Here is a 25,935-nt window from a genome sequence, read left to right as displayed (position 1 = left end):
TGATATTTATGATACTTGAATTAAAAATTAACTGTACTTCAGAGAAATGGTATGTGGACACTTACTAGGCTTACAATGAAAAATCCAAGAGCAAATAATATCAATATATTGTCTTGCAATGGCAGAACTAACCTGTCTCTATTTTAAAAGGAACTCTAGCAAGTTGATTCGTTTACTATTCTTTCATACTTCTGAAAAACGTATATCTACGGAGGAAAGAAATAAAGTAGAGGTTCTAAGTGCAAAGGTAAGCACTCTGACAACACCTGAGCTGCGGTGCAGCCCCTCTCTTGAGTAGGTCACTGCCCCTCTGGTGTTCCAAGGTGCAGAACTACTACTTGGGCACCGCTGAAAACACATTAGTAAGACTTGGAAGCTAGAGGGACAAAAGCCTATTAACGTATTATTTCTCTCTACTTTATCAGTTTTTAAATATTACTCATTTCAGGTGTTACATACAGTGTGCTTGAACTCAAATACCTTCGGCTTTTGTGCCATTAATGACGTTGAAGTGTTCCTTAACTGGAATTCCTCTAACATGGCTATGTCCTGTGGGGTAACAACAGCTTGCGTAGACATACCTGGACTGGTTTTAATTAGCTACCATGAGGACTGCTAGCACAGAGCTCAGTGACCTTTAGATTCCATCTGAGGATCTCAGTAGATGACCAGGTGTTCTGTGGTATTTTAGTACGTAAATAAGCTAGTTTAAAACCGCATCAGGAATGTGTAGGGTAATGACACCTTCAGTTCTAGAGCTCCCACTTCATCCCCTCACCATTTCTTTGTAGATTTCACGTGAAGGAGTCAGGAGAGCCCCACAGGCCCGAAATAAATTTCTGCTTCTCTGGGTCCCGCACTGGGTGGCTATGCTTTATGTCACAACTCCCATTTCTTGGGACTCTTTAGTGTTGGGGATGCAAAAAGAAAAAAATTTAAGGTAAATAATCTATAGATTTAAAATCAGTGGGTACACTATACCCATCTGTGCAGATATTCTCAAATAAAAGATAAAATGGCTCAAGATCACAGATCATATGACATTAAGAATAAGCTAGTAAAATACATAAGGCTATTGCCAAACAGATTTGCAACTAATAATGAGAAAATAGCCATCCTGTCTCTTTACATGAAGAAGACAAACAACAACAACAATAATAAACAATAATTAAAAAATCAGGCAAGTATTTCTTTTTAATATTCTGATGGCTATAAAAAGTTTGTTAAATCCAGATCTGAGGCAAAAATAGCCTTACCTGAGACTCATGATAAAATTGGATACTAATAATACACAGGTCTTGTAAGCTTATGAGAAGAATTTTTATGATAATAACTACATCTTTGTTCTCCACATTTCTAAAATGAAAGGCTTCTATAAAGGAGAGGGTATTTTGTTCTTTATGAAAAGAATAAGCATGACACTAAATACCCTATCCTGGAACCTAGGAATGTCTGCCTGGAGAAATTAGGTTTAAAAATCACAAATTTAAGGCAGCAAGTTGAAGAATATTGAATGGACATGATAGTATTACAATGAAATTGTGCCACAAAATGCTATTACTATTTTTCTTAAACTACTGTACCATTTTCAGTTTTCAAAAGATGCAATTGTGTTTAAATAAGACTATCTGACAGTTTTATGTTTTTATAGTACTCAGACCATTAAAAATGGAGTGTACTTATTTAACTCGCACCTCATTAAAATTTTAAAGCTTTGCCTTTTTTCTGTTATCAGGATGATACCAGCGTTCCATGCCATAGCTTTTTTTTGAATCCCTGGTTTATCTGTGTAGTTTCATACCCACACTAGAAATGCAGGAAATCTCATGCTCCAACTGTCATTTCACCCTCTCAGACTGACTGAGAAACACTGACCCAACGAAGGAAAAAGAGATTAGAGTAGGACTGGAGTGTGTTATTTAATGGATTTTTTAGAAAGCCTATGTGGTACTTTGAACCACAATAAAGTATTTTAGAAACTAAGCAAGTCAATGGCTTCAGGAATAGGACTGCAAGTAACGAGAAAGGCGACTTAAGGTCAATGGAGATAGAGCCACATATACATGGTTAACAGACAAGAGCTTGCACAAACCTACCCAGCCATCAATAACTGCAGATGTGAATAAACAGACATTACGCCTACTAAGAGATTTAATTGCTACATGCAGTCTGATGAGGGAGGAAATGAAGTTACAAACACAGAGCATAAATAACAACTTCTCTGTACAGTATTTACAGCTCCGAAGAATTACCAAGACAGACAATATTTTTACAGATAGATAAGATCATTAAATAGTGTTTTCCATGCACAGGAGTCCTGAACATTTATTGAGAAAAAATACAACTAATTACTGGGGGGACGAGGGGCACGACCCAGAAAACCAACCGAAAGAGCGTCATGGTAAATTTTTAGGCCCAGTAAGAGAAATATGGAAAAGATGATCAAATTAGAAACTGTAGGAGGTCTTTAAAGCAGAATGTTATGGTGAAATCCTAGTAGCTTTGACAGGGTATTAAAGTAGAATGGAACAAGACCAACCCCATCTAAGCACCTCCTTAAAGTCTGTTCTTACAGCCTTTAATCCTGTGGGCAAGGAAGGAAAGATGAAGGGATAAAGAGCTTTTAGGTCTTGCTTTGTATTAAGTGACATACCAGCAACTGGAAACCAAAAAGCTCTTTCCATAAAGAGGTCAAAGCAAACTACCAGAGTAAACTCAGTCACCTGGTCAGAAGTCACATAGAAGCAATAATTCTGGCTGCTTTCAGGACAGGTTAACACTTCTTATTGCAGATACTTTACTGTTAATGTTATACTATTCACTCATGATCAAATACTCTCTTGCAACATATAACTGCCCCTGGGAAAACGCCTTATTGTCTGATATCACAAACATACCCTAACCTTGTGTTTAGTCCTTGGACTTGTTAATGGTAAAAGGAGAGCACATCTTAAACTTCTTTTTACACAAGCCCTATGTGACCATCTTTAAATAGGGAAGAGAACACGTGTATTAATCCGTGTCTTTCACCGTAACTGCCATCGTTTGGCAATACACTTCTGAAAAACCACAAAACCTTCTCATTTAAAACTTATAGTTCACCAAGTACAAGGTCTCCAGAAATAAATTACAAATTGACGTAAACTGGTCACACATTACGTTTCAGTTTATAACCGGAAACACTGAGCTGGATAACAATATCTGGGGATGGTAGCAGCAGTTTCTTTTGTATGCTTAATGAGAAATGCATATTTATGTTCCCGACAGCTATCAAATACTTTAAAAGTTGTAATTCCTTAAATTCGTACACACCATACTATTGACTGCAGTGCTAATATTTTTGGAGTGATCTCTGAATTCAAATGGCAGCATACAAAATAAACGCTCCCTGGACCAGCTGCCTTTTAAGAACCCAGTTTACTGGAACCATCACAATTGAAATCAATAAACAGAACCTTTTTTTTCAAGAGACGTTTTCTCAAATTTTAAACCTCAAATTATTTGTCATCTCCAATACATAAACACAGGTATAACACAGTTTCACAAGCAGAGAAGCCAATGTAAATACTATCCTATCTCAAAAGGGCAATCTTATTCTCCTTTTCAAATCTGGCCATAAATTCCTATGCCCTCTCTTCAAGTTGCCCTCAGCATGTTTACGCTCATGTGGCATGTTAGAGGAGATTACTCATCAAACAAATGGTCAGGTTTTCTCCGGGGTGGGGGGGGTGAGGGGGGAATTTTGCCCCTCTTCTTCCCCCCATCCCCCCCGCCCCGTGTACATTCTTTAGTTGACTCAGCAAACCAGTATGCCACATTGCATCGCCACACAGGTCCTCCAGCCATCGTTAAAAGAGAAAAAGAAGGAATGGGAACACAACCCAAAGCAGTAGGGAATGCAGGATTAGCCCTTTTGTTGCTAGCTCATTCTCAAAACAGATTAAGCTGCTTATAAAACTGTACTTTTAGCTGCAGAACCTCCTAGCAGGATGAACATGTGGGGGCCCTTTCAAGGGAAGAAGAAAAAGCACAGAATGAACAGATATTTCTGGGTGTGCTCTGAAAAATCAGTAGAGAGCATATCACCAAAGAAACATTTTGGGAGAGAGAACTATATTATTCATTATAGTCCATGAACTGCCACTTACAGTTTGTTGGTTTTGTGTTTTTTTTTTTTCTTCCCTAGAAAAAAACACGTATTAGATTTCTGTCATCCCTTTACTGCTAGATCTACCCATGTTCTAAGAGAGTTGAAATTACCTGCATTATCCAAGTATCAGTGATATAACATGACACTAAACTATGCTTTATTGCTTTAAAATAGCTTTTTCAAAGGTGACAATCTGCAATTCTCTTGATTAAGGTGGACTGAAGTAGATATTTAACAAGTGATTATGAGATCTTCCGGATCAAACGTTTGACAAAACCAAGTGTAAAACAATATCCATTGTAGCAAAAATCTTTATGAAAGTATCTCACATGGAACAAAAGCATAAACATGAATGACGAGTATACATCTCACACCTTGCCAATAGATTTCTAGAAAAAAAATAAATTACAGTTTCGTGGAAAAGAAGAACTATTCCTAACAGCGACAGAAAAATAAATATACCAAATGTATAGAAATGTTCTAGATCTCTCAAAGGCAAGCTTTTTGAGGAATTAAATTTAAGATGATTGAGCGAGTGTAAATTTTAGATCAAAGCCTACAGTTCTTAGAACAGAAAAAGGCCCCTTCTAACACAAGGCTTGGCACCTTGGAAGGTACAAATCAATATGGCATGAATGTATAGATTCCAAAAATATACCTTGATGTTCTACTCGATGGCTGGTTTTGAACCTATTTATGAATCCATGATAATAAGTTAGAGTGCAAAAAAAGACACCTACAAAATCATATCTGGAGAGAGACATTTAATTACAATTAAAGATCAATGCCAAAAGATACACTTGTAGGTTCTAGAAACATAATTGTGAAATTCAGTAGAGAAATCCTGCTACCCAACACAAAACAAAGACAGCAGACAGACCAAAAATAATTTAAATTATAATATTTGTCCCCCAGCTAGAAATAAGTATCTGGAAAGAGAAGATAATCTGACAAAAGTAATGGACACAAAAGTTTTTTGTTTTTTGTTTTTAAATATGATTCAGTTCATGAGGCTGCGGGAGCAGTATGTTTTACAAAGCAAATCTATCAACATCAGACAGAGAGCAAGAGAGAGAAAGTGATTCGTAAATCTCAGAACTACTGATTACAAGGCAGGCATATTTTTGATAAACAAAATGGGCTGCTGTTTTTCCATTTTCTCACTCTGCACTGCAAAAAGGAATTTAAATGCCATTCACATAATTGCTTGATCTACTTGACTTCTGGATGTGTCTGAAAAGCAGCACTGATAAAAATAAAAACTCTAAATTGCTCTTCCGAAAGAACCCAATAGATCAATATTAATATTTTGTCACACAGTTACAGAGGTTGTGTTGCCAACGGGATGTAATGGGAAACAGCCTCACCTGCTGGTTTGAGGAGATACTATCAGGTATCTATGCGTAGTTTAATACTTCCTTTTTTGTTTGTTTCTTAGTTTTGGGGTTTTTTTTCCCATCTCTCTACTTACGTCTCCCATACATCACACAGCAAGATCTACAGGATTGGAGTTTGGGTTTTTTTTGCTGTTGCACTATATAGTATGCACACTCCTTGCATAATTCATTAAAAGGAGAAGCTCTGACCCTACTTTTTAGCTCCTGTTCATTCATATAGACAGACATGTCTAAAGAGATTGCTCAAAGACTTACCATTATTTAGTTTTCAGCTTCTTACAATTTTGCTGAAACTTCATAATGTTCTTATCAGGTATTCCACAGGACTATTTGTTTCAAACAGAAGTGTTTGAAGGAGATTTTTGCTATTTTTTTGTTTAAAAAGGTAATTTTAAAAACATCTGAAAGAAGATTATTTAAAATATGCCGGCTTATCTCACTGAACATTGAATGTTTTATTCACTGAACAATCATGGGGAATTTAGTGGAAAATTGGATGGGATAACGGGTCACCCTGAAGTTAAGGATCTATCTTTTGCTGCCTTTTTAGTCTCAATAAGATTAAAAAAATTAAAAATATCTAAACTTCTGCTAATGTACACATGTAATATTAACGTTGACATGAGCTAACTTCTGAGCCACTGGCCTTGCGGTGCCAGTATGCTTACAATATTCATTTAAAAAAAAACAAACAAGTACAACAACAACAAAAACACCACCACCAAACACCCAGCTAATTACATATAGTCTTAAGATGTCCCCTACTTATCTGCTCTCAGAGATAAACTGCACTCAGGGTGCATCGACAGGCCGTGACAGCTCTTACACCCCCCCCACCCCCTAAAGTTTAGGTGCAGCTCTGATACAGCACAGCTGTGCGACTGTGGATCTGGCAGATCAGCCTGATGAGGTACAGCTGGGAGAAGCCCCACTTGGACCTCTGCTGCTGGCTCAGGTCCATGCCCCTGCTCCCAGCCAGGGAGCAAGCGAGAGCGGCTGCTTGGCAAAGGCAGGCTGGCCAGGAGCCGGGGTGACAGCAAGGCACAGCATTAAGGGGTGCAGTCCTGCTGCACCTGAGGAAGAAACGCAGAGCACGTCTGGTGACAGCGACCGGGGTGGCCCAGGCTGGCAACCACCAGGCCATCTGTAGTGACGAGGCAGTCCAAGGTCAGGGAATTAAGTCACCAACACAAGGCACAAGTGTACCTACAACCACACAGAATGGTTTGGGTTGGAAGGGACCTTAAAGACCATCTAGTTCCAAGCCCCCCGCCCTGGGCAGGGACACCTCCCACTAGACCAAGTTGCTCAGAGTCCCATCCAGCCCGGCCTTGAACACCTCCAGGGATGGGGCATCCACAACCTCCCTGGGCAACCTGTTCCACCGCCTCACCACCCTCACAGGGAGAATTTCTTCCTAATATCCAACCTGAATCTACCCTCTTTCAGTTTGAAACCCTCACCCCTCGTCCTGTCATTACACCCCCTGATCCAGAGTCCCTCCCCAGCTTTCCTGTAGGCCCCCTTTAGGTACTGGAAGGCTGCCATAAGGTCTCCCCAGAGCCTTTCTCTTCTCCAGGCTGAACAACCCCAACTCTCTCGGCCTGCCCTCATAGCAGAGGTGCTCCAGCCCTCTGATCCTCTTCGTGGCCCTCTGCTGGACCAATCCATCATGTCTCTCCACTCCCTTCCTTCCTTGTTTCCAAACTGGTCATTATCTTTATTGCTGTTGTGTCTTACGCACAGGTTTCCTTACTTGCCAAAGCCAAGAGATCATATGCGTAAGTATTTTCCGCATTCCTGTGGGGTCTGTTAGCCTCATATTCCCTCAGGACACTGGTCTAAAGCTAATATACTTTCCAAACAAATAATTTAGTTTTGACGAAATTAAAGCTACAACAACTCTGTCATTATTCTATTACCTTGATTGCAGAAAATATTTTGAAGAATGTGGGTCACTCCTGTTACTTAAATTACCTTGGCGTTACAGTTCCATACTTCCTTTAGACAAGACCGATCTCATTCATTTTGAAAGGGCTTATCAGTTCCAGTTCCCATCCAGACCAGAAAGCCCTGCATTCACTTGGCACTTCTGAAAGTCAGGCCACTATTTCATTGTCTACGCTCAGACGGGGAACCTTACAAGCACAGGAAGAGGTTAAAAGTAGATGGAAATAAACAAAAGAAAAAACTTAAAATAGGAATAAACATCAAGAATCAGGAAGGCCTACCACACCTCAAGGGTGAAAACTACACACTCAGCTCCCTCTCTGAAATGCTTATACACCAATGCACGCAGCATGGGGAATAAGCAGGAAGAGCTGGAGATCTGTGTGCGGTCACAGGACCATGATCTCATTGCAATTATTGAGACATGGTGGGACAGCTCACATGACTGGAACGCTGTCATGGATGGCTATGTCCTTTTCAGGGAAGGCAGGCCAGCGAGGGAACACGGTGGAGTTGCACTTTATGTGAGAGAGCTTCTGGAATGTATTGAGCTCTCCCTGGGGGTGGATGAAGAGACAGTTGAGAGCTTGTGGGTAAGGATTAAGGGGCAGGCTAATATTAGAGACACTGTTGTGGGTGTTTATTACAGGCCACCTGATCAGGATGGGGAAGCTGATGAGGCTGTCTACAGACAGATGAAAGTAGCCTCGAAATCGCAGGCCTTGGTTCTCACGGGGGACTTCAATCACCCTGATACCTGCTGGGAAAGCTACACAGCCAGGTATGTACAGCCCAGGAGGCTCCTCCAGTGTATTGATGACAACTTTTTGATTCAGGTGGTGCAGGAGCCAACAAGGAGAGGACCACTACTGGACCTGGTACTGACAAACACAGAGGAACTGGTGAAGGACATTAAGGTTGGGGGCAGCCTTGGCTGTAGTGATCACAAGAAGATAGAGTTCAGGATCATGGGTAGTATGCACAAAACAACAAGTAGGATTGCAGCCTTGGACTTCAGGAGGGCTAACTTTGACCTCTTCAAGAAGCTGCTTGGAGAGATCCCGTGGGCTAGGGCTCTGGAAGGTAGGGGGCTCTAGAGAGCTGGTTGATATTCAAATTCCACTTTCTCCAAGCTCAGGATTGGTGCATCCCTAAGAGCAAGAAGTCAGGCAAGGGAAGCAGGAACAGCACATGGAAGCACATGGAAGAAGGGACTGACTACTTGGGAAGATTATAAGAATGCTGTCAGAGTATGCAGGGATAAAACAAGGAAAGCCAAGGCCTCCTTGGAATTAAACCTGGCAAGGGATGTCAAGGTCAACAGGAAGGGTTTCCTCAAGTATATCGGAGGCAAAAGGAAAACTAGGGAAAATGCAGGCCCACTGCTGAATGAGACAGGAGCCATGGTGACAGAGGATGCAGAGAAGGCAGAGTTACTGAATGCCACCTTTGCTTCGGTTTTTACTGCTCAGGCCAGCCCTCATGAGTCCCAGCCTTTGAAGGCAACAGGGAAAGTCTGGACGACAGAAGACTTGCCCTTGGTTGAGCAGGATCAAGTTAGAGACCAGTTAACTAAACTGGATATCTACAAGTCCATGGGTCCTGACAGGATGCACCTGAGAGTGCTGAGGGAGCTGGCAGAAGTCATTGCTGGGCCACTCTCCATCATCTGTGAAAGGTCCTGGAGAACAGGTGAGGTGCCTGAGGACTGGAGGAAAGCCAATGTCACTCCAGTCTTCAAAAAGGGCAGGAAGGAAGACCCAGGAAACTACAGGCTGGTCAGCCTCACCTCCATCCCTGGAAAGATGATGGAACAGCTTGTTCGGGGCATCATCTCAAAAGCATGTGGAGGAAAAGAAAGCTATTGGAAGTACTCAACATGGATTCACCAAGAGGAAATCACGTCTGCCTAATCTGATAGCCTTCTACAATGGCAGAACCTTTCAAAGATGATGGAGAGTGGCCCAGCAATGACGCTATGAGCTCTGTCTTTCAATCAGTTTTCAATCCACCCCACTGTCCATTCATCTAACCCACACTTCCTAAGCTTCCCTGTGAGGATGCTGTAGGAGACCATGTTGAAAGCCTTGCTGAAGTCAAAGTAGACAACATCCACTGCCTTCCCCTCATCTGTCCATCCAGTCCTGCATCTTTGATTCTAACAAATATTTACCTTTGCAAAAAATTTACCTCTACCAAAAGTAACCATTCTTCTGCCACCAGTTTCCTAAAACAATAATTCCAAACATGATGTCTAACAAAAAAGAAGTGTTACTGATAAGTCATATAAATTAAAAAAATACACACGAACCCTTTTATGTGAATGGGGAGTTTATATAATAGGTGAGAGAACAAACATTGACACACTGCTTTATTTGTTTTTATACGGAGAAATCCACAAAGGCACCAGGTGGCTTACATAAAAATATTAAAAACAGTCCCTTTTCCAAAAAATATAAACAAAGACACAAACAGCTCCATCAGTAAAGCATGAAGGTAGGGAAAACAAATTCCCCCAAGACTGTTAATCATTCAAAAGTAAGCTCAGCTTTGTCTCCCTATAAAATTGGCAACTACCCATAGATTTTGCATGGAAGTTTTTCAGTTCCTCCATTTTCCTGTAGCCCAGTTTGTCAGAACACAGGATTATAGCCTGTAAATGGTAACCCTTTACATGTTCTATATAACAAACACTATCTCTCTAGGTGACAGACCTCTCATTCTCTGAAACAGAGAAAACATTCAACAAGTACTGAAAAACATTGGTAGGACAAGGTAAGAGCCATCACTGATGTGACACACAGAGGAAAGAAGAATACTGGAAAACCCAGAAAAAGGTTTGATTACAACCACATGAATTCAGATACAAATACAGCACTTACAAATTTGGGGGGGGATAGAGGGAGAGATAAGAGAAACTGAATGAATTTCACCCAAAAAGATAATCAAATGCCAATTAAAGACTTCAGCATATACTTGCGGGGGAAAAAAGTTAAAAATAGCAAACAAAGTGTGAAACAGGAGACAACTGTATTACAAATGAAAAAGACTTACTGGGAAAAAGACCAAAGGATATATTTTAGGCCTACTAATTCACTGGCAGTTTTAAGTAAGAATAAAACTAACTGTAGATACAGGCATAAAACTTAGATGCTGTTGCCAAAAATGGAACTCCAGCTTAAATTTTTTTTAGTTAGGTATCTAAAGCAGTGGAAATAACATGCAGTTTATCACAGCAACATATTAAATAATTAGTTTATAAGCAAACAAACCACACCAGGAGATGTATTACTAGAAGAACAATAACCCAGCACTGCTACCCAAAAAAAAGTCAATCTTCATAAATATTGAAGTAATTACCAAAGGAAACAACTGCTGCAAAAAATGCAAATATTCTAAAACATACTAGCAAAGGGCATAGAAAAAAATGTATAAGGCTTTTCAGGATCCTGTTTGATATGCTGCATACGTTACAGGTAACTTTTTTCAACAGCATTATTGTTTGCCCCCCTTCCTTAGTTAACAAAGCTGATACCAGATCTCAGTATTCTCAACTGTGGATCCTTGTGAAGTCATACTGGAACAGATAATTCTCTTTGCAAATGTAACTTCCAGGTAATTTAAAATACTGTTGCCGCTAAGAACAGAATACAAAAGGTACATTGTGGTATGGCATTACACTCACCAATCTGGTTCAAAAACAAGAGAGCGGTAATAAGCTGGGAAAAAAAGGTCTCATCAAATTCCTGGATTAATCTTCCCTTTTTAATCCAGTACTGGTTACTATTCTTATTCTTACATTTGTTGTCAAGACATGCTGTCTGCCAATAAACAAGCATTAATCTCTTCATTTCATGTTGATGCAAAGGCTTAGCAAATTTAATGAGAAAAGATTATTTGAAGGACAAAGAAACCACAGAAAGGTGAAAAGGAGGAGAGGGCAACAAGAAGTTGTCTTTTATGTGCTTTTCTTCCGATTTCTAGTCACATAAACTGAGATTGATACACAGCCTACTCTGGATCACAACTAAAAAGAAGCCCTTTAACTTCAGCAAACTTTTGCTCCCAGGCTTATTTCAGTTTTCATTCCAGAGAGTGGTCAATGATTAGTGGTTTAGACGGACCACCTTTAGAAAAAGAATCAATGTTAAAGGCTTGCGGGAAAAAAAGACAGATATCTGTTTATTTTAGAAAATACACACAGCTTTCTCTGAATATACCATCAAGACATATGGCGCACACAGAGTTGTGACTCTCATAACACAGATAAACAAATTATTTTCTTTTCTGAAGTGACTCACAGACAGAACAGCTAAGGTTTCAGCTACAATTAAATCTTCATTTCATGCTTCAGAATCTAAAAGGATCTCCATGAAGCTAATACGCAGGACTCAGTTAAACAGTGCCAGTGCTCAAAATGTTCATCCAGGTCTGAGCCTAAAGGCTTTAAATGTTAAACATAGGAGTAATTCTACTGACTTCTATATAAGCAACAACTTTCTTTTACTTAAAATGTGTAGCATTGAGTCATTGAAAAAAACAAAATCAAAAACAAATCTGAAGACAGTCAGAGATATCAGATAAACATCATTTAGTGAAAAGACTAATGATAAAATCAAGTGTTCCATAAATACAGCAGTTCGAGATTCTGAATTAATTTTGTTCAGCAAAACCTCCATCCATCAAAATACCTAGTTCCACATTAAATGTGCAGCACTACTACCAAACTCAAGTACATATTTAATCGCTTTTGACTGAGGTCTTAGCATGCATACTTCAACCACTTGAAAAAATAGCTCACAATCCACATCAAAATATTCAACGCATTTGGTTTCAGTATCAGTTCATCACACTATGGGGCAAAATGAACAAGCCAACCCTCTACCAACACATTTGTACATATTTTTCCTCCCCTAGAGGAAAAAGCCTCTGACAAAACCCTTGTATCAACCTTTAACGTGCAGTCAAGTGAGATGTGCATTGGACGACCTCTGGTATATCCCAGAATAAAGGATCTGGATGAGTAATACATTATTTTGAGACTATGTTATATCGTCATAATATTAGAAGAATTCTGTTTTCATTTATACTTGTGCCACCTAAGAAATAGACTGTCTTCCTAACAGCACATGATAATCCAAACTCACAGAATAAGAGAAGGCAAGCCTAAGGGTTGGCTTTTGCTATAATCTATTCCAAGAATATATAAAAGAATAAACCAGTATAATTTATATTCTTTTCCATCACTCCTACATGTGCCTTTATGCAAATCTAACCCTCAGGTTGCACATTTGCCACAGAAACGTTCACATAACACCAGTTCAATTCTAAGGATGCTGTATAAATCATATGTAGGGGACTACTGCAAAGAGTCAACTGCATATTCATCTTACAAATATGCACAGTTATTCAAATAGAATTGCACGTAAAGATGTTGTACACTAGGAATACTCATTAGTATTTTACTCATCTATATGCAGCATGCAAAATAAAGCAAATACCGTAATTTCTTAGTATTTGAGAATATTCATAAGTGTTTATAAATAACAGGCATGTCCTTTCCTCCTCAGAGCCCTGGTGAGTTCCATGTTGGCCCTCAGTGTAAAATGAAGTTAAGTAGGCTGAAGATATGACCTTGCTTCTGGGCAGCATTCTCTTCTGACTACCTAGAACTAATGGAACACCCAGGGCTTGGTGTTCAGACAGTTTAAGAAGTATTTTCCAGTACAACCTGCCTTTTCCCTCCGTTTTCCTGCGTGTTTGTTCATTCTTCATTCATGTAGCAGACAATCCTGGGAATGGTACACAGAAGCAATACCAGTCATCTGAGACCAAAGTCACTAATGTCACCTGTGTTAGATGATCAATTTAACAACAGTTTGCATGACTGGGCTCTAGGCAGCATCATCTCAAACATCATACTGTGGTCACAAAAACCCTATAGTAAAAATTGCTTTTTGAAGTTGATTGTAATTGTTCCTACTGAGCTACAAATAAAGTTTATAAGAGTTTATGCTATAGAAGGTTCATATTTGAAGCTACTGCATCACAGCATGTACAAAGACTGCACTTATACTTTTATACATGCATTTTTCTTTTAAAAAATGCGCTCCATATCAAAGATGAACTTTCACACTTGGCATATCTCCAGGATTACAAACTTATTTTTCTAAGCTTATTTAGCATGAGAGGTTTGCTTGAAACATTATAGAACAATTTTGTGATATCATTTTTCTTCTTCCTACTAAAGCACAGCAAAATTATTTTATGAGGAGAGATGGTTGCACCTCTTTTTCAGTGACTCAAAACTGACTTGCTGTTTAATTTAACTGAACAGATGTTTATCATCTTTTACGGTTTTTGTTTCTTTGGATTTTTAAGAACCAGGGGGAAGAATAACCGATACTATACAGCTTCTTCTGCTAATGAGGCTATGCAAATATTACCATCAATAATCTGGGGGAAAATAGTTTAAAGTAATGATAAAGCCAAGTTTTTCACAAATCACAATTTAATTTGCATTCTCATTGCTTCCTGATACTTTTTAGAGATCTATTAGTCATACTGATTGCAATCGAGGGGCAGCTGAATCTCAAAGTGCAAAGTGACTCTCCCAAGCAGATGATTCTTTCATGCAATTCCATTTCAACTAAAATATATTGCCCCCCCAAGAAGTTACCCACATTACAAGCTAAAATCAGCTGTTTACTTCTCAGTGAAAATTTTACATAGCCTTATAATGGAAAGCAAAATATCACTTGTTATTACTGGAATAAATTCAGTCCCCAGCAAGCAAATAATGAAAATAGATGGGCCTATTACTCTTATAACATAGAAGTTACCAAGAGCAATTCTGGTACCACAAGAAAAAATAATTTATAAAAAGCAACCTTACTACTCAAGAACCAGAATGCTTCTATCAACCCAACAGTACAAGTCCTCCCACTCTGCCATGGCGATATGCATCAGCCTGGAAGAATCAGACAAAGCCAAACTGATGAGCGATGCGACGCTACACTGATACAACGTAAGGCAGAAATTAAAATGAGATCAAAGTTCTGAGTCACACCCCTTACCATACAAGTAAAAAAAAAAAAAAAAGAAAGTGAAATAGAAAAAAGCCAGCATGCATGGATTATTGTGAAGTAAAAAATCTCTGAAGGAAGCTAAAACATGGAAGGATAAAATAGCTAAGTTAAAATAGCTATGAAAAACAGCTATGCAAAAACAATGACCTTTTACGATACATCAGCACATAAATGGATTCTAGTACTAAAAAGATGAAGATGGGAAAATTGCTAAAGTGAAGAAAAAGCTGTATGTGTTCAATAAATACCACTTATCTGTATTTGACAATGCGGGTAACTACTACATGAGGATAATGAAATACTTCCAATATATTTATGACTAAAACAGATGTCATCAAGATAGTTTGTAGAATTTCATAAGGAAAAACATAACCACAAGGTCTAGAAAAATGCCCAAGAGAACTGCCTTAGGGCATCTGTGTGTCACCAACGTCTATGTCCGATGCACATGGGAATAACCAGAAAATTTCTCCAGAGTAGGTGTCCCAATATATATATAAAAAAAGTAACAACTAATAATTGCAGGAGAGTTAGAATACTTTTAATCACGGACTAAATGTAAGAAGGAGGTTAATTAATGAAGTATTAACTCACTTCATAATAAGAAGTATAATTAAAAGGAAAACAGTATCATTAATGCCAGTCAACATGGTTTTATAGAAGAGCTTTCGTGTTAAACTCAGGTTTAATTCTTTGTGTGAGTAATTGCAATAACACTAACTATTTAGGCTTTTATAAGGCACTTCACTTAAAACATGCAGCATTCGAAACAAAATAACACAGTGAAGAATACATTAAGTGAATTAAAAACAAGTTAAGTAAAAGACCTCATATTTAGCCATTATGTCAGTACTAGAGCTAAAGTAATTTTACCTTGTTCTCAGTGAAGTGAAAATCACAGTACCATCAGTGCTGGCGGAATGGCAAACAGTGGTGGGAACGGCGTGATCCGGATCGGTTGCTTCACTGCACTTGTTTCTTGTACACACATTCTCATGCACATATTAAAAAAATGGAATGAGCATTTGCAGAAAGCATATATGTAACTCCTAATTAAAAGAAAATTATTTACGCTCAGACTTAAAAGGCTTAATCTTTTTAATCCTTTAAATAAAAAACAGACTTAATTGGATTGCAGTATAAAGTGCATACAGGAGGCCATACTGAAAGACTCTTTGATCTTGAGGATAAAGAAATAAGGACACCAATGTTTAGAAATTAAACTTAAAAAACATACCACATTTCCTATTTGAACTTACCTAACTCTAAAGATAACAGAATCTGAAACAAATACAGAGAGTGCCCTTATGTCTTGAAGTTTTCAGGTCAAATCTATACACCTCTGTATTCTTTAATTGCAAAATAGTAAGTCAGGGTTGTGATATATAGGAATTGCAGTACATAAGGGGTCAGGCTATATAAACTAGCAGGACCTTCTGTATCATTTGAATTCTGCAACTCAGAAAGACAAAGGTCTTCGCAGCAAGGCAAAGTTTTGGAGAAGCAGGCAAATGTATGTTTTTTCCTCCATGTATGTTTCTACATTCAGCTTTACTTATGCAAGAGTTAACCCATCCTCATACAAACAGGCATGTGAACAAACAAATATACCCTTCCTCTACCTATTTTTACTTCTTCAAGGAGGCTGGCATGCAATAACTCTTCCTATAGAATCCAAGCCATTCTGTTATAAATCATGACTCATCAGATGCAGTCAGTTTTGTGTGACAATAATTTTAAATAGGATCAGTTTTGCATTCTGCCATTACAACGAACAAGCCAAAATCTTACCACCTTTCAGGGAAAATGCAAAGTTAATTTTATCTATTTCCTCCAAACAACAGCCTCCCTGGCTTACTACCAAGCACACTATTCCCTCAGAACAGCCTTTGTGCCTTTAGTAGGTCTTTGACTTTTTTTTTCTTTAAAGCAATTAAATGTAGTTCTAGATGTTGCAGACACATCACAGCATATTTACTTGCAGCCCGCATGTTTGCTTCAGTGGGTTTTCTTCAAGCTCCCCGGTCTCCTCCGCCTGCTTGTCTGCAGAGAAGCTTCAACGCTACACCTGTTGCTTAAGTTTACGAAATGGAACTTGAATTACTCATAACAGAAACATCCCATTCAGTGATAAGTATCAAATCTGCAGAGAGCATAGGATACTTGAGACAAGATAGTATATAACACATGAAACAAACTATTGAATACGATAGGATTAATAAATAAAGAGCAACAGAATTCACCATGGCTGGGATTAATCCAGGGTCTTCGCTACTCTCTGTATGTCAAACCACATCCAGTAGCTAGAAATCATATCCCATGTCCCAAGCCATCTTTAATTCCACTTTAAGTGTTTACCACTATGTAAAATCCACTGTTAAATTAAGAACTTCATACCACATCTTTTCAGATAAACTGTTAATGTAATCTGCAGCATGGCCAATTATCTTTCAAATGAAATTTAATCAGAGGTTATCTTACTCTTAGCAGATTTAAATTTATTCTGTTCAATTACTCACACTTGTGTCAAATATGTCCCTTAGAGGTCCTAAAGAAATAGAATTACCTGCACTGAGCATTTACCAGAGGAAAAAAAACCCACAACGTTACTATCTTCCAAAGAGAATAGAACATGAACTGATCTCATATAATAAAATGGGCAGTTTGCCACAAGACCTTTAACACCCATCTGTTAAAGTAACCCAGAAACTTATTCATTGGAGTGATAGATGAGAAACACACGATCGTTTTCTACAAAGTTTTAATTACCAAGAAAATGGCACTATGCATTTTGTTCAGATTAAACAAATACTACTAGACAAGCCTGCCTCCAAGACAGTAAGGCAAATAGCAACAGGTTTTTTTTTTCCAACGCAAAGAAAGAAAAAACTTCTTTATGCCAGATGGAGTTCCCAGTTTGCCCAGACTTGCCCCTTCATTCGCTGTATGTTTTACCATGTTATTGACATAGTGCAAGATGTTGGTTTTTCTTCTGACAAACTAACACCAGACAAAGCTCCCTTTCATAAAGTACTCAACTATGCATGAATAGCAGGCTACCAAAAAAACCACCAATGCTAAACACTGTGCAGATGGCTAGAACACAGACCACTGCTTCTCAGAATAGAAGCAATATCCGTAAATTGAATCCTTTACTGGGATATCAATACTCCACGCAAACTAGCAACACAAAGTTTTGTTATTACATCAAAGCCACTGTATTTGATCATTTTACTAAACTTGTACCCAACTGGTATTAGAGACGCTGACAAAACAAGAAGTAACTCAATGTCAGAAATGGGAAGGTTTTTACCTTCCTGAACAGTGAAGGTAGTTACACAGTATCGATGATCAGTATTTCAGTCCAGCTTCCTAGATGGTTTTAAGTTGCAGTTTTAAATACAAACTCCATCTCCCGATAAACTCAAGCATTTTTTGCAATAGATCAACTGTTAAAAGAGTACTTTTGCTGTCATTCAGTTTGATACAGCACACATTAAAAAAAAAAACCCAAAAACAAACAAGAAACAAAAACCAAACCATGCAGCTCTACGCAGACTATTCAGCTCTACTCAGGCACACAGCCAGCAAGCTTCACTGAAACTAAGCATTTTGGTCATCATCTGAAATAAAGATTAATGCTCAAAGCTACACCCTTCTAGCTGTAAAGCTATCTGTGATGATCAGAAATAGCTAGAGGAAGCTTTGAGAGCAATGTAAAAAGTCTTGGGGGGAGGGATGGGGGAGCAAACAAAAAAACCCAAAAAGTCAAATGCAGTTTGAGCAAGTCTTTATTGTTCTACTCCAAAAAGTAGAAATAATAAGACAAACTAATTCCCCAATTCTTTTTGTCAAAACGTTGGGGCATGATGGGAGCCAGCCCTCCAATAAATGCTTGCTTTGAAAAAGGAAAAAAATAACTCTTATTTTTCTGATTTGTGCCTCGCAGCCAAACTTGAATGACCCTGAGAGAAATCTGTGCAGACAAGTCACTGGAAAGATTTATGTGCAGCCTGTTAGATCTGTTTCCCCACCCCCCTTCATGTTATTGCTCTGCAAACCGAGGAATGTTTTAGCAAGTTTTAATCTTGACTAAAATCCATCATAAAAAGAGTGCTACAATATTGCTTTTTTATTACAAATAGCCAAAACTTCTTTGAAAATATAAATGTGTAAAACAATCAACTGACTGTACAGTGCATTTACAAGTACACGATCCAGAAAGTAACATGCAGTGTAAAGAACTGCTTTATACATTAGCCCTTGGACACAGAAAGCTTGGCAGTACTACTACACCTTTAATGACTATAGGGTGAAAAAAAAAATAATTAAAACCCCAAAAATCTCAGTTACATCTAAATTTACTACAAGATTAGGATACATACATCATTGTACAAGGAATAGCAATTTTTAACTAGACACTGTCATCATGCTGTAATTCTTAGAAGGGCTGGCTCTGCCGATTCTCCACTCCTCCTTACAGCTGGTCCTGCTCTCCAGCGGCTTGGTCGTCTTCCCACCGGGCTGGGGACTTTCGTAAAGGACACAGATGGACCCATCTTCGCCTATACGATAAGACACCTCGAAAGGGTCGACCCAAAGAGTTAATTCGCTGGGCAGGAGCTGGAAGAGCCTCTCGTGGCTCAGTCCGATCATCCCCGCCGCCTTTCCTATCAAGGGGTCCATCTGATGGTTGATCCTAATGCACCGGTACCCGGAGCCCTTGGAGGGTAGCAGGGGGAACCAGTGGTGCTTGTAGTGCTCTGCGGGAGGGAACAAAGAGGAGCTTCACCGCGATGCCGCCGGGCCACGGATGGGATGGGGTAGGATGTGAGCCCCCCCGCGCCGCCCCGCTCACCCCGCAGCGCCTCCTGCAGACACTCCCTGAAGCACCGCAGCTGCTCCTCGCCGATACCCCCGGCGGCCCGCAGGAGGCGGGTGACGAACGCCGCCGCCGTGGAGATCTCGGTCCTCATGGCCGCCCCGGACGGAGCGCACCGCACCGCCGCCGCCCCGGCCCGCCGCCAGCCCCGCCGCCTCCGCCCCGCCCCGCGCCTCCGGCCAATGGTGGCGCCGCGCAACAGCCGCGTCACGCGGCGGCACTCCGCCCTGGGGTTCCCATTGGCGGCGGCGGGCGCGGGGCGGGGCTGGCGCGGCGAGCGCAGGCGGCCATTGGGCCGCGCCGTGTTTGTTTTGTTGGCGGAGGAGCGGGGCCATCGCAGAGAGCCGCTCCGTCAGCGACGGCGCCCCAAGCAGACATGGCGGCTCCGCGCCCCCGCCCCTGCTCAGCACCCGAGACGGGCGAAGTTTATGAACATCTCAACGTCTGTTTTGAGGCGTGCGGCGCCAGGGCCAAAGTGCTCTCACAGGGCAAGGCAGCAGAGAGCCTTTAGCGACACCCCCGCCTCGTTTAGCCAGGGACAAAAACAGCTTTTGGGAAGAAAGACGCAAAGCTACAGGTTATTCTTAGGAAAAGAGGTGGTCCAGAAAGCATCGGTTTTTCCTCCGAAAGCCTGTTGAGCTGCAGGCGGCTGGGAATTCGGCACACTTGGGAGTAAGTGCAGGAGTTCAGTAAAATGAGTGAACCGCAGAGTGAAATTTGTCATCGGATGCCCTACAGTTCAGCATTGCATCTTTTAAGCGTGGTACCAGCCTGGAAAGATTTTTTTGTTAGAAATAAATACAAGCCTAATGCTTATTTGAGCATAAGAGCGGTACGCGCACTGCCCGAGCATCCAGCCTCTGCCCTGGCCCTGCGGGTCACGCAAACGGCTGGACTGGGAGCTGTATTTCTGCAGGCCAGAAAGGTCCGAGCCATGGAAACGTTTGTTTGAACAGTCTGGGCTGGCACAAACTTTGTATCATTCTGATAAACAAAGTACCCTGCTTGTTTGAGACAAGGAACTTCGCTGATGACTCATTAGCATCACCTCTGCTGAGCCTCCACGTGTGAGGAACAACCACAATTCATCCCTTTACGATAAAAGCATTGTCTCGACAACAGTTGTCCTGGCAAGCTGGTTTGCCCCGGTGCTCCAAACCGATAGTTCTGCCCACGTCCCAACAACTGGCTTCCTCCACACCGCTGCCAAGTGTCAGCCGAGTTTCACCACAGTGTCTGTGGTGACACAGCTATGACCTCCCCGCCCTCAGTGCAGCGACAAGATTCTTCAGCTATTTTAAAGCTTTTAAAAAGCAGCTGTGTTAGGTATAGCCAGGATCCCCTGAGTTTACAAAAAGCATTCTCTCTAGCCAAAAAAATAAACACAAACTTTTTCCCCCCCCAGCCTTGAAGTGCTGTTCACAAGGGATTCCTCCCAACACTTTTTCGAAGAACAGTGACTAAGGTCAGGAGTTTATCACAGGACAGCCTGCAGTCATAACTCAACACACTTCCCAAAAGCATTTTTCTTTCAAAAGCTCACACAATGCCCTAACCATTTTATTTTCTTCCTTGCCTTATTTAAATACATCCTCTCCCTTCACTGGTTTTGTGTCTTAAATCTACTTTGGAGCCCTTCAGAGGGACCTCACCTTTGAGGAAACTAAATATCTTTGTTTTCCCAACTGCACATCCTAATCCTTATCCCTGTTCTTGCCTATCAGCCTTAAGAACCTGACATCACCTCTAGTTCATCAGAAGCAAAACCCATACCCAGGGAGTTAAGAGGAGAAAAAAAAAAAACCTCATCTGCAGACCTTTACAATTAGATCCAGTTTTACAGCTATTTAAAGATTACCAGCTAATATGCACTCAACAACAGAACTATGAAGAAAAAAAAAGTAGTCAGGCTAGTGTTTTAGTTGTTGCTAGCAACCAGTTTAGCACAGGCTGAGAATTTACAGGATCTTTCCCCAAACCTCTGTCCCTTTAATCTAAGGGTCAGAAATCAGCACAGCTGTAATTACAGGGGGACAGAGGAACAGCTCATCACAGAGCCAAACCTCACCCCGCACAGGAGGAGTTCACAGGGGAATGCCCAGTTACCTGCAGTAGCAGAACAAGCAGTTTGTTCGTTAAGCTATCAGAGAACTACAGTTTACTCCCAACAGTTTATTTTTGCTAGATTCTGCCACCTGATGTGTTGAAACAGTCAAACTGAAGTGTCATTACATTTCCAGTTAAAACTTCTTCAGACTCATTCTGTCTGTAGAAAATCTATTTCAAGAAAGCAAGTTCCTATCCAACTTTGACAAAATTATTTGTAACAGTATGACAACATTAGAACTCACGTAGCGCACTCCTTACTTGATGTTACTCAATTAAGATGATTAAGACTTCTTGCCCTCCGTTTCCTCTAATAGCAAGCAACAGGACCAAGACAGAAGGGCCAAGAACCTCAAAAGACAAAGCTATAGACATTTGTCCAAAACTCAGATGCTATCACCTAGTTTGACAACCCAACTTTACAACTTAACTAAAGTATAATTCTGTATGCCATTCTATAGCCTAACCAAAGATATTTTTATCAAGGAAAAAAAAAAAAAAATCTTCTTTTACCTCCTCTTCAAGAGGAGACAGTGAATTTCTGTGCTTCCTCAGCTGTTAGCTCCAGACCACCCCCTCTCCTAACCAAGTCTCAGATCTGGATCAAGATGCTATTTTATTAGGACAAGTTTTCACTGAAGTCCAATTTGCATTTCAGTACCTCAAACTTTAGAAATTAAGCTAAAAAAATTAATCTTGCTGGTACCTGGACCTATCAGTCACCCAATTACTTCAGTCTTGTTTTATTCAGTGTTTTGAGAATTAGAACACAAATCCCAGCTCTCCAGCTTTGGAGACTTCACTAGTAAAGCCACCCAGGTACACATGGAGCACATCACCCTACATTTGGGCAAACACGATCATCACTTGCTAGTTAAGTTACATAACAGCAATAAAAAAAAGAGTAAGGCTACATTATCTGTTACTTCGTCTAGACACTTGATCTATTCCTGCACAACAATGTTTTACAATTGGTTTAAGACAAGCTCTAGGTTTATTCTGCACATTCTGTCAGGTACTTATCCCAAACGCTTCCCCATCTTATTCACACCCCTTCCATTTGTGAAATACAGACTTCCCCTACCGTACCTATACTGCATGACTTCAAAGCTTCTAACACCCTGATCGCACTATCACAAATGCAGTGAGACAGCTACTCATTTCCAGATTCATTAAAATAACGGACAAAGAAACAACATTTACATGGAAGCTATGAAACTCTTACTAGTATTCAGAATAAACATAACATTACTGTTAACAGCATTAAGAACTGTACAAAACCAGGCATACGTTATTAAACTTCATGCTTAATTATGCTAGAGTGTCCCCCTCCTAAGCTGCATGTGTCCATATGAACATACACACAAATTCCTAATTATATACAGTCTGATTTTACTGTATGTCAGTCAGACAAGATTCTACTACAGTCAGGACGCTTAAGGAATCTGGTTTTAACTTGCTTGTGAGAAACTTAAGTAAAGATGAGAGTAGAAAAAGCTTTCTAAACAAGCAAATTAAAGGCAGTTAAAAATACTTCATGAATAAAAAGTCAATGTTATAACAGTGCTAGCGCAAATTAATGCTCGCTGTATTGAGGTCTGGCACCTCGATCCACTAGTCCTAAGCGGAATTGAAATAAGAAGGTAAGAAGGTTTGTCCATAAAAAAAGTAAAAAGATGCCACAGTCGTCAGGTAATGTTAAAGTCACACTTTGATTTCCTGTACTCTCCTCAGTGAGTTTCACATTTAAGGCTCAAATTAAACAAGCCACAGGAAGACAAAAAGCAATCAGCAGATATGTAACTATTTGACTTATAGTTACTTGTATGTAACTATTCGAATTATAGTAATATATTTGACTCCCTGCCAGAAAGTAGTTCCTTAAGCATCAGTATTTAAAACAAACTCTAGGAAAGGTTCATCAAGAAACCAGTTATTTGCCAAATATTGAGCTAACCATTTTTATAAACAGGCTGTTTTAGAGAGTACTAAGGGTTCCAATAACACGGCACTGGAGATGGTAATTAAACAATTTGGAAACACTGTACCAGCAAAACTGAGCAGTAGACATTGATACATGTTATTTTTTGTTTTGAAACAAGTTTTAAGTACTCACACGCAGAGGAAAAAAGCAAAAGCTTCTAGGTTTGGGTTTTCTTCCTTTTTCTGGAAGATTTCTATGGCTTGAGAGTCAAGAAGCCTCATCACACAGCCACCAGACTCAGGTAAATTACCACTCCTGTTGAGAACTGTTAGGATTAATAGCCTTGCTTAGCACTAGAGAGTAAAGTAGTTGAAGCCTTAGGCTGCAAGAGCTGACCGGGTGTAAACTTTTTGGTAAAACTAACATTTATCTTCTTTGAACAAGAACCTAGGGTGAGCCCTGTTGAGACTGCAGCCACATAATTCCTACAACAACCACCACACGTATAACCTACTTTCACAAAGAATTTTTTTAGCTCATTAACTCAGACTTACTTTGCTGTTACTCAGTTCATCTGCAAGTCACTCCTCTTTAGCAGGAACACCTGGAGTAGAGGAAAACAGAGTCAGTATCTTTATTGTTAAACTGTTTAACACTTCTTAAAAAGAAAGAGTTGTAAGTATTCTATTATTCCCTTTTCCCTCAACTTCAGCTAGATGAAAAGGAGAAAGTAAAACTGAAGCTATATCACTTATACAGCATATCATTATTTAAAAGCAAGAGTAGTAATAATAAAAAATAGTAGCAATAACAATAGCACAAGCCTATTTTTTTATCAAAGAAAAAAAACAGCATTAAGACCAAGTAAAGTCTAAATAAAGTTCTTTTTAGGTTACTTAAATTAAGGTCTCAATACATGCCTCAACAAACACAGACAGCAGAAACAGAGCGCTACAACTTGCAAGAAGAGGTTTTAAACTAAACAATCATTTTTGGTCTTACTCTGCCTAGTAGAAATATCTCTCCCTAAGCATAATCAAATAAAACCATTCTTAAAAGCAAGAACTATGTTTTCTTTAGCACTACACTACAAAGCATTATGTTATCATTCCCATCACAGGGGAAAAAAAAAGAATTTCCAACACAAATAATGGTACCTTCAATGGTTTAAGCATCAAATCCCTCCATAACTTCTCCAGTTTGATATACTAATTAATAAATCAAAACTTCTTAGAGAAACAAAATCTTAAGCCAGTACCACAGAACTAAAGTGATACAAGCATTCTCTCCCACTCGGACCACCCCCTTTTTTTTTTTTTTTTTTTTTTTTTTTTTTTTAATGTACCTATACTGACTAAATGCAGCTGCCCTGGCTGCTTAAATTCAGAGGGACCAGCTGCTGTCACTTTAGCAGAGAAGCTGGGATGCAACAGCACAGCTGAGGATGTTTACCCTAAGGGCTTTCTTTGGGCCTTACTGGCTGATCACAGGCTGCCGCTGCTTATGCCAGAGCAGTGCATAGATAAACAACAATCTAGTGATAAATTTGTCGCACATAGAGGGAAATAGAGAAACGAACAAGGGAAAACAGAATTCTCTGACAGCATTGCAAATACATCATTGAAAATACTTCACTGAAAAAGAAAAACCCATGAAAATAAGCTAAGATCCCATTTTCTTTGCTGAAGCATTTAAACATTTAACCAGCGAGCAACATGGCTGACAATGATTTAGCAGAGCAAGTGAAAAATTACTCTGATTACTACCTTTGCGGTGATACTAATGAGGGCAAATATTACATGGCAAAGTGTCTTTTATTTTTTTTAATGGGCTGTTCGACAGACTTAAGCATTAGATTAGGACTACAATTAAAAAAAAAATAATAGGCCCAACTTTGAGGACGTAACACCCCTTTGAGTCTGCAGTAGAAAATCAGTGAGTGCTTCCTGGCCTTCACAAGCATTAGGAGTTTGCTGAGTAAAAATAATTTCCTTTCCTCACGGCCTTGTGTCTCATATTCCCATGGGGTACAAGGAAAACCACCACTGTATGTTTGTAGCCTCACATTCCTCTGCAGCCACTGTTACCTGAAATAAAAGCCCTTGAAACCAAAAGTATTCTAGAGAGGAGATATTGCTTTATTTGACTGTGTGCTAGGGGAAGAGCCCACAAATCTAGCACACCTTACTGGGGATATTCACCCATTATTTATACACAAAATATTCTCATTATTCTGCCTACCTAATACATAACTCCACATAGGCTTACATATTCATTAGGATGACCGAATAGTCTTTTTGCACACGCATATCAAATTTTGCTGCGTTGGCAAAACGCTTCTGCACAAGCGTGAGTGTCTCAGTGGTTGTTTTCGTAAGGAGACCCTTCCTCACATTATCCTTTTAAGGTATTGGGTCATCTCAGGACAGTAAAAGTTT

The 25,935-nt window shown here is 39.8% G+C and overlaps 2 protein-coding genes across 2 annotated transcripts in view; both read right to left on the bottom strand.

The window, feature by feature from the left end:
* IPPK (inositol-pentakisphosphate 2-kinase) overlaps positions 1 to 24,779 on the bottom strand; it is a 59,770-nt gene extending 34,991 nt beyond the window's left edge. The window contains exons 1-2 of the mRNA XM_074603284.1: positions 24,655 to 24,779; positions 24,052 to 24,101 (exon numbers count right to left, since the gene is read on the bottom strand). The gene's annotated coding sequence lies outside the window, so the exon portion shown is untranslated. The remainder of the gene's footprint in view (positions 1 to 24,051; positions 24,102 to 24,654) is intronic.
* LOC141749579 (protein BTG1-like) lies at positions 18,703 to 19,640 on the bottom strand. Its single transcript, XM_074603298.1, has 2 exons — positions 19,444 to 19,640; positions 18,703 to 19,348 (listed from the first exon to the last, which is right to left on the bottom strand). The coding sequence occupies exons 1-2, from the start codon at positions 19,559 to 19,561 to the stop codon at positions 18,996 to 18,998; spliced, it is 471 nt and encodes a 156-aa protein (XP_074459399.1). The 5' UTR covers positions 19,562 to 19,640; the 3' UTR covers positions 18,703 to 18,995.
* Positions 24,780 to 25,935: the final 1,156 nt, after the last annotated feature.

Source organism: Larus michahellis, chromosome 10, assembly GCF_964199755.1.
Source record: "Larus michahellis chromosome 10, bLarMic1.1, whole genome shotgun sequence".
In the NCBI taxonomy this organism is placed as follows: domain Eukaryota; kingdom Metazoa; phylum Chordata; class Aves; order Charadriiformes; family Laridae; genus Larus; species Larus michahellis.
This window is presented reverse-complemented; position numbering and strand designations above follow the sequence as displayed.

Bases quoted from the DNA above. Each gene is read 5' to 3' on its own strand.
- LOC141749579 (XM_074603298.1), bottom strand. From the start codon at position 19,561: ATGAGGACCGAGATCTCCACGGCGGCGGCGTTCGTCACCCGCCTCCTG. The intron at 19,349-19,443 runs GTGAGCGGGGCG...TCCCTCCCGCAG, and splicing joins TCTGCAGGAGGCGCTGCGGG to AGCACTACAAGCACCACTGG.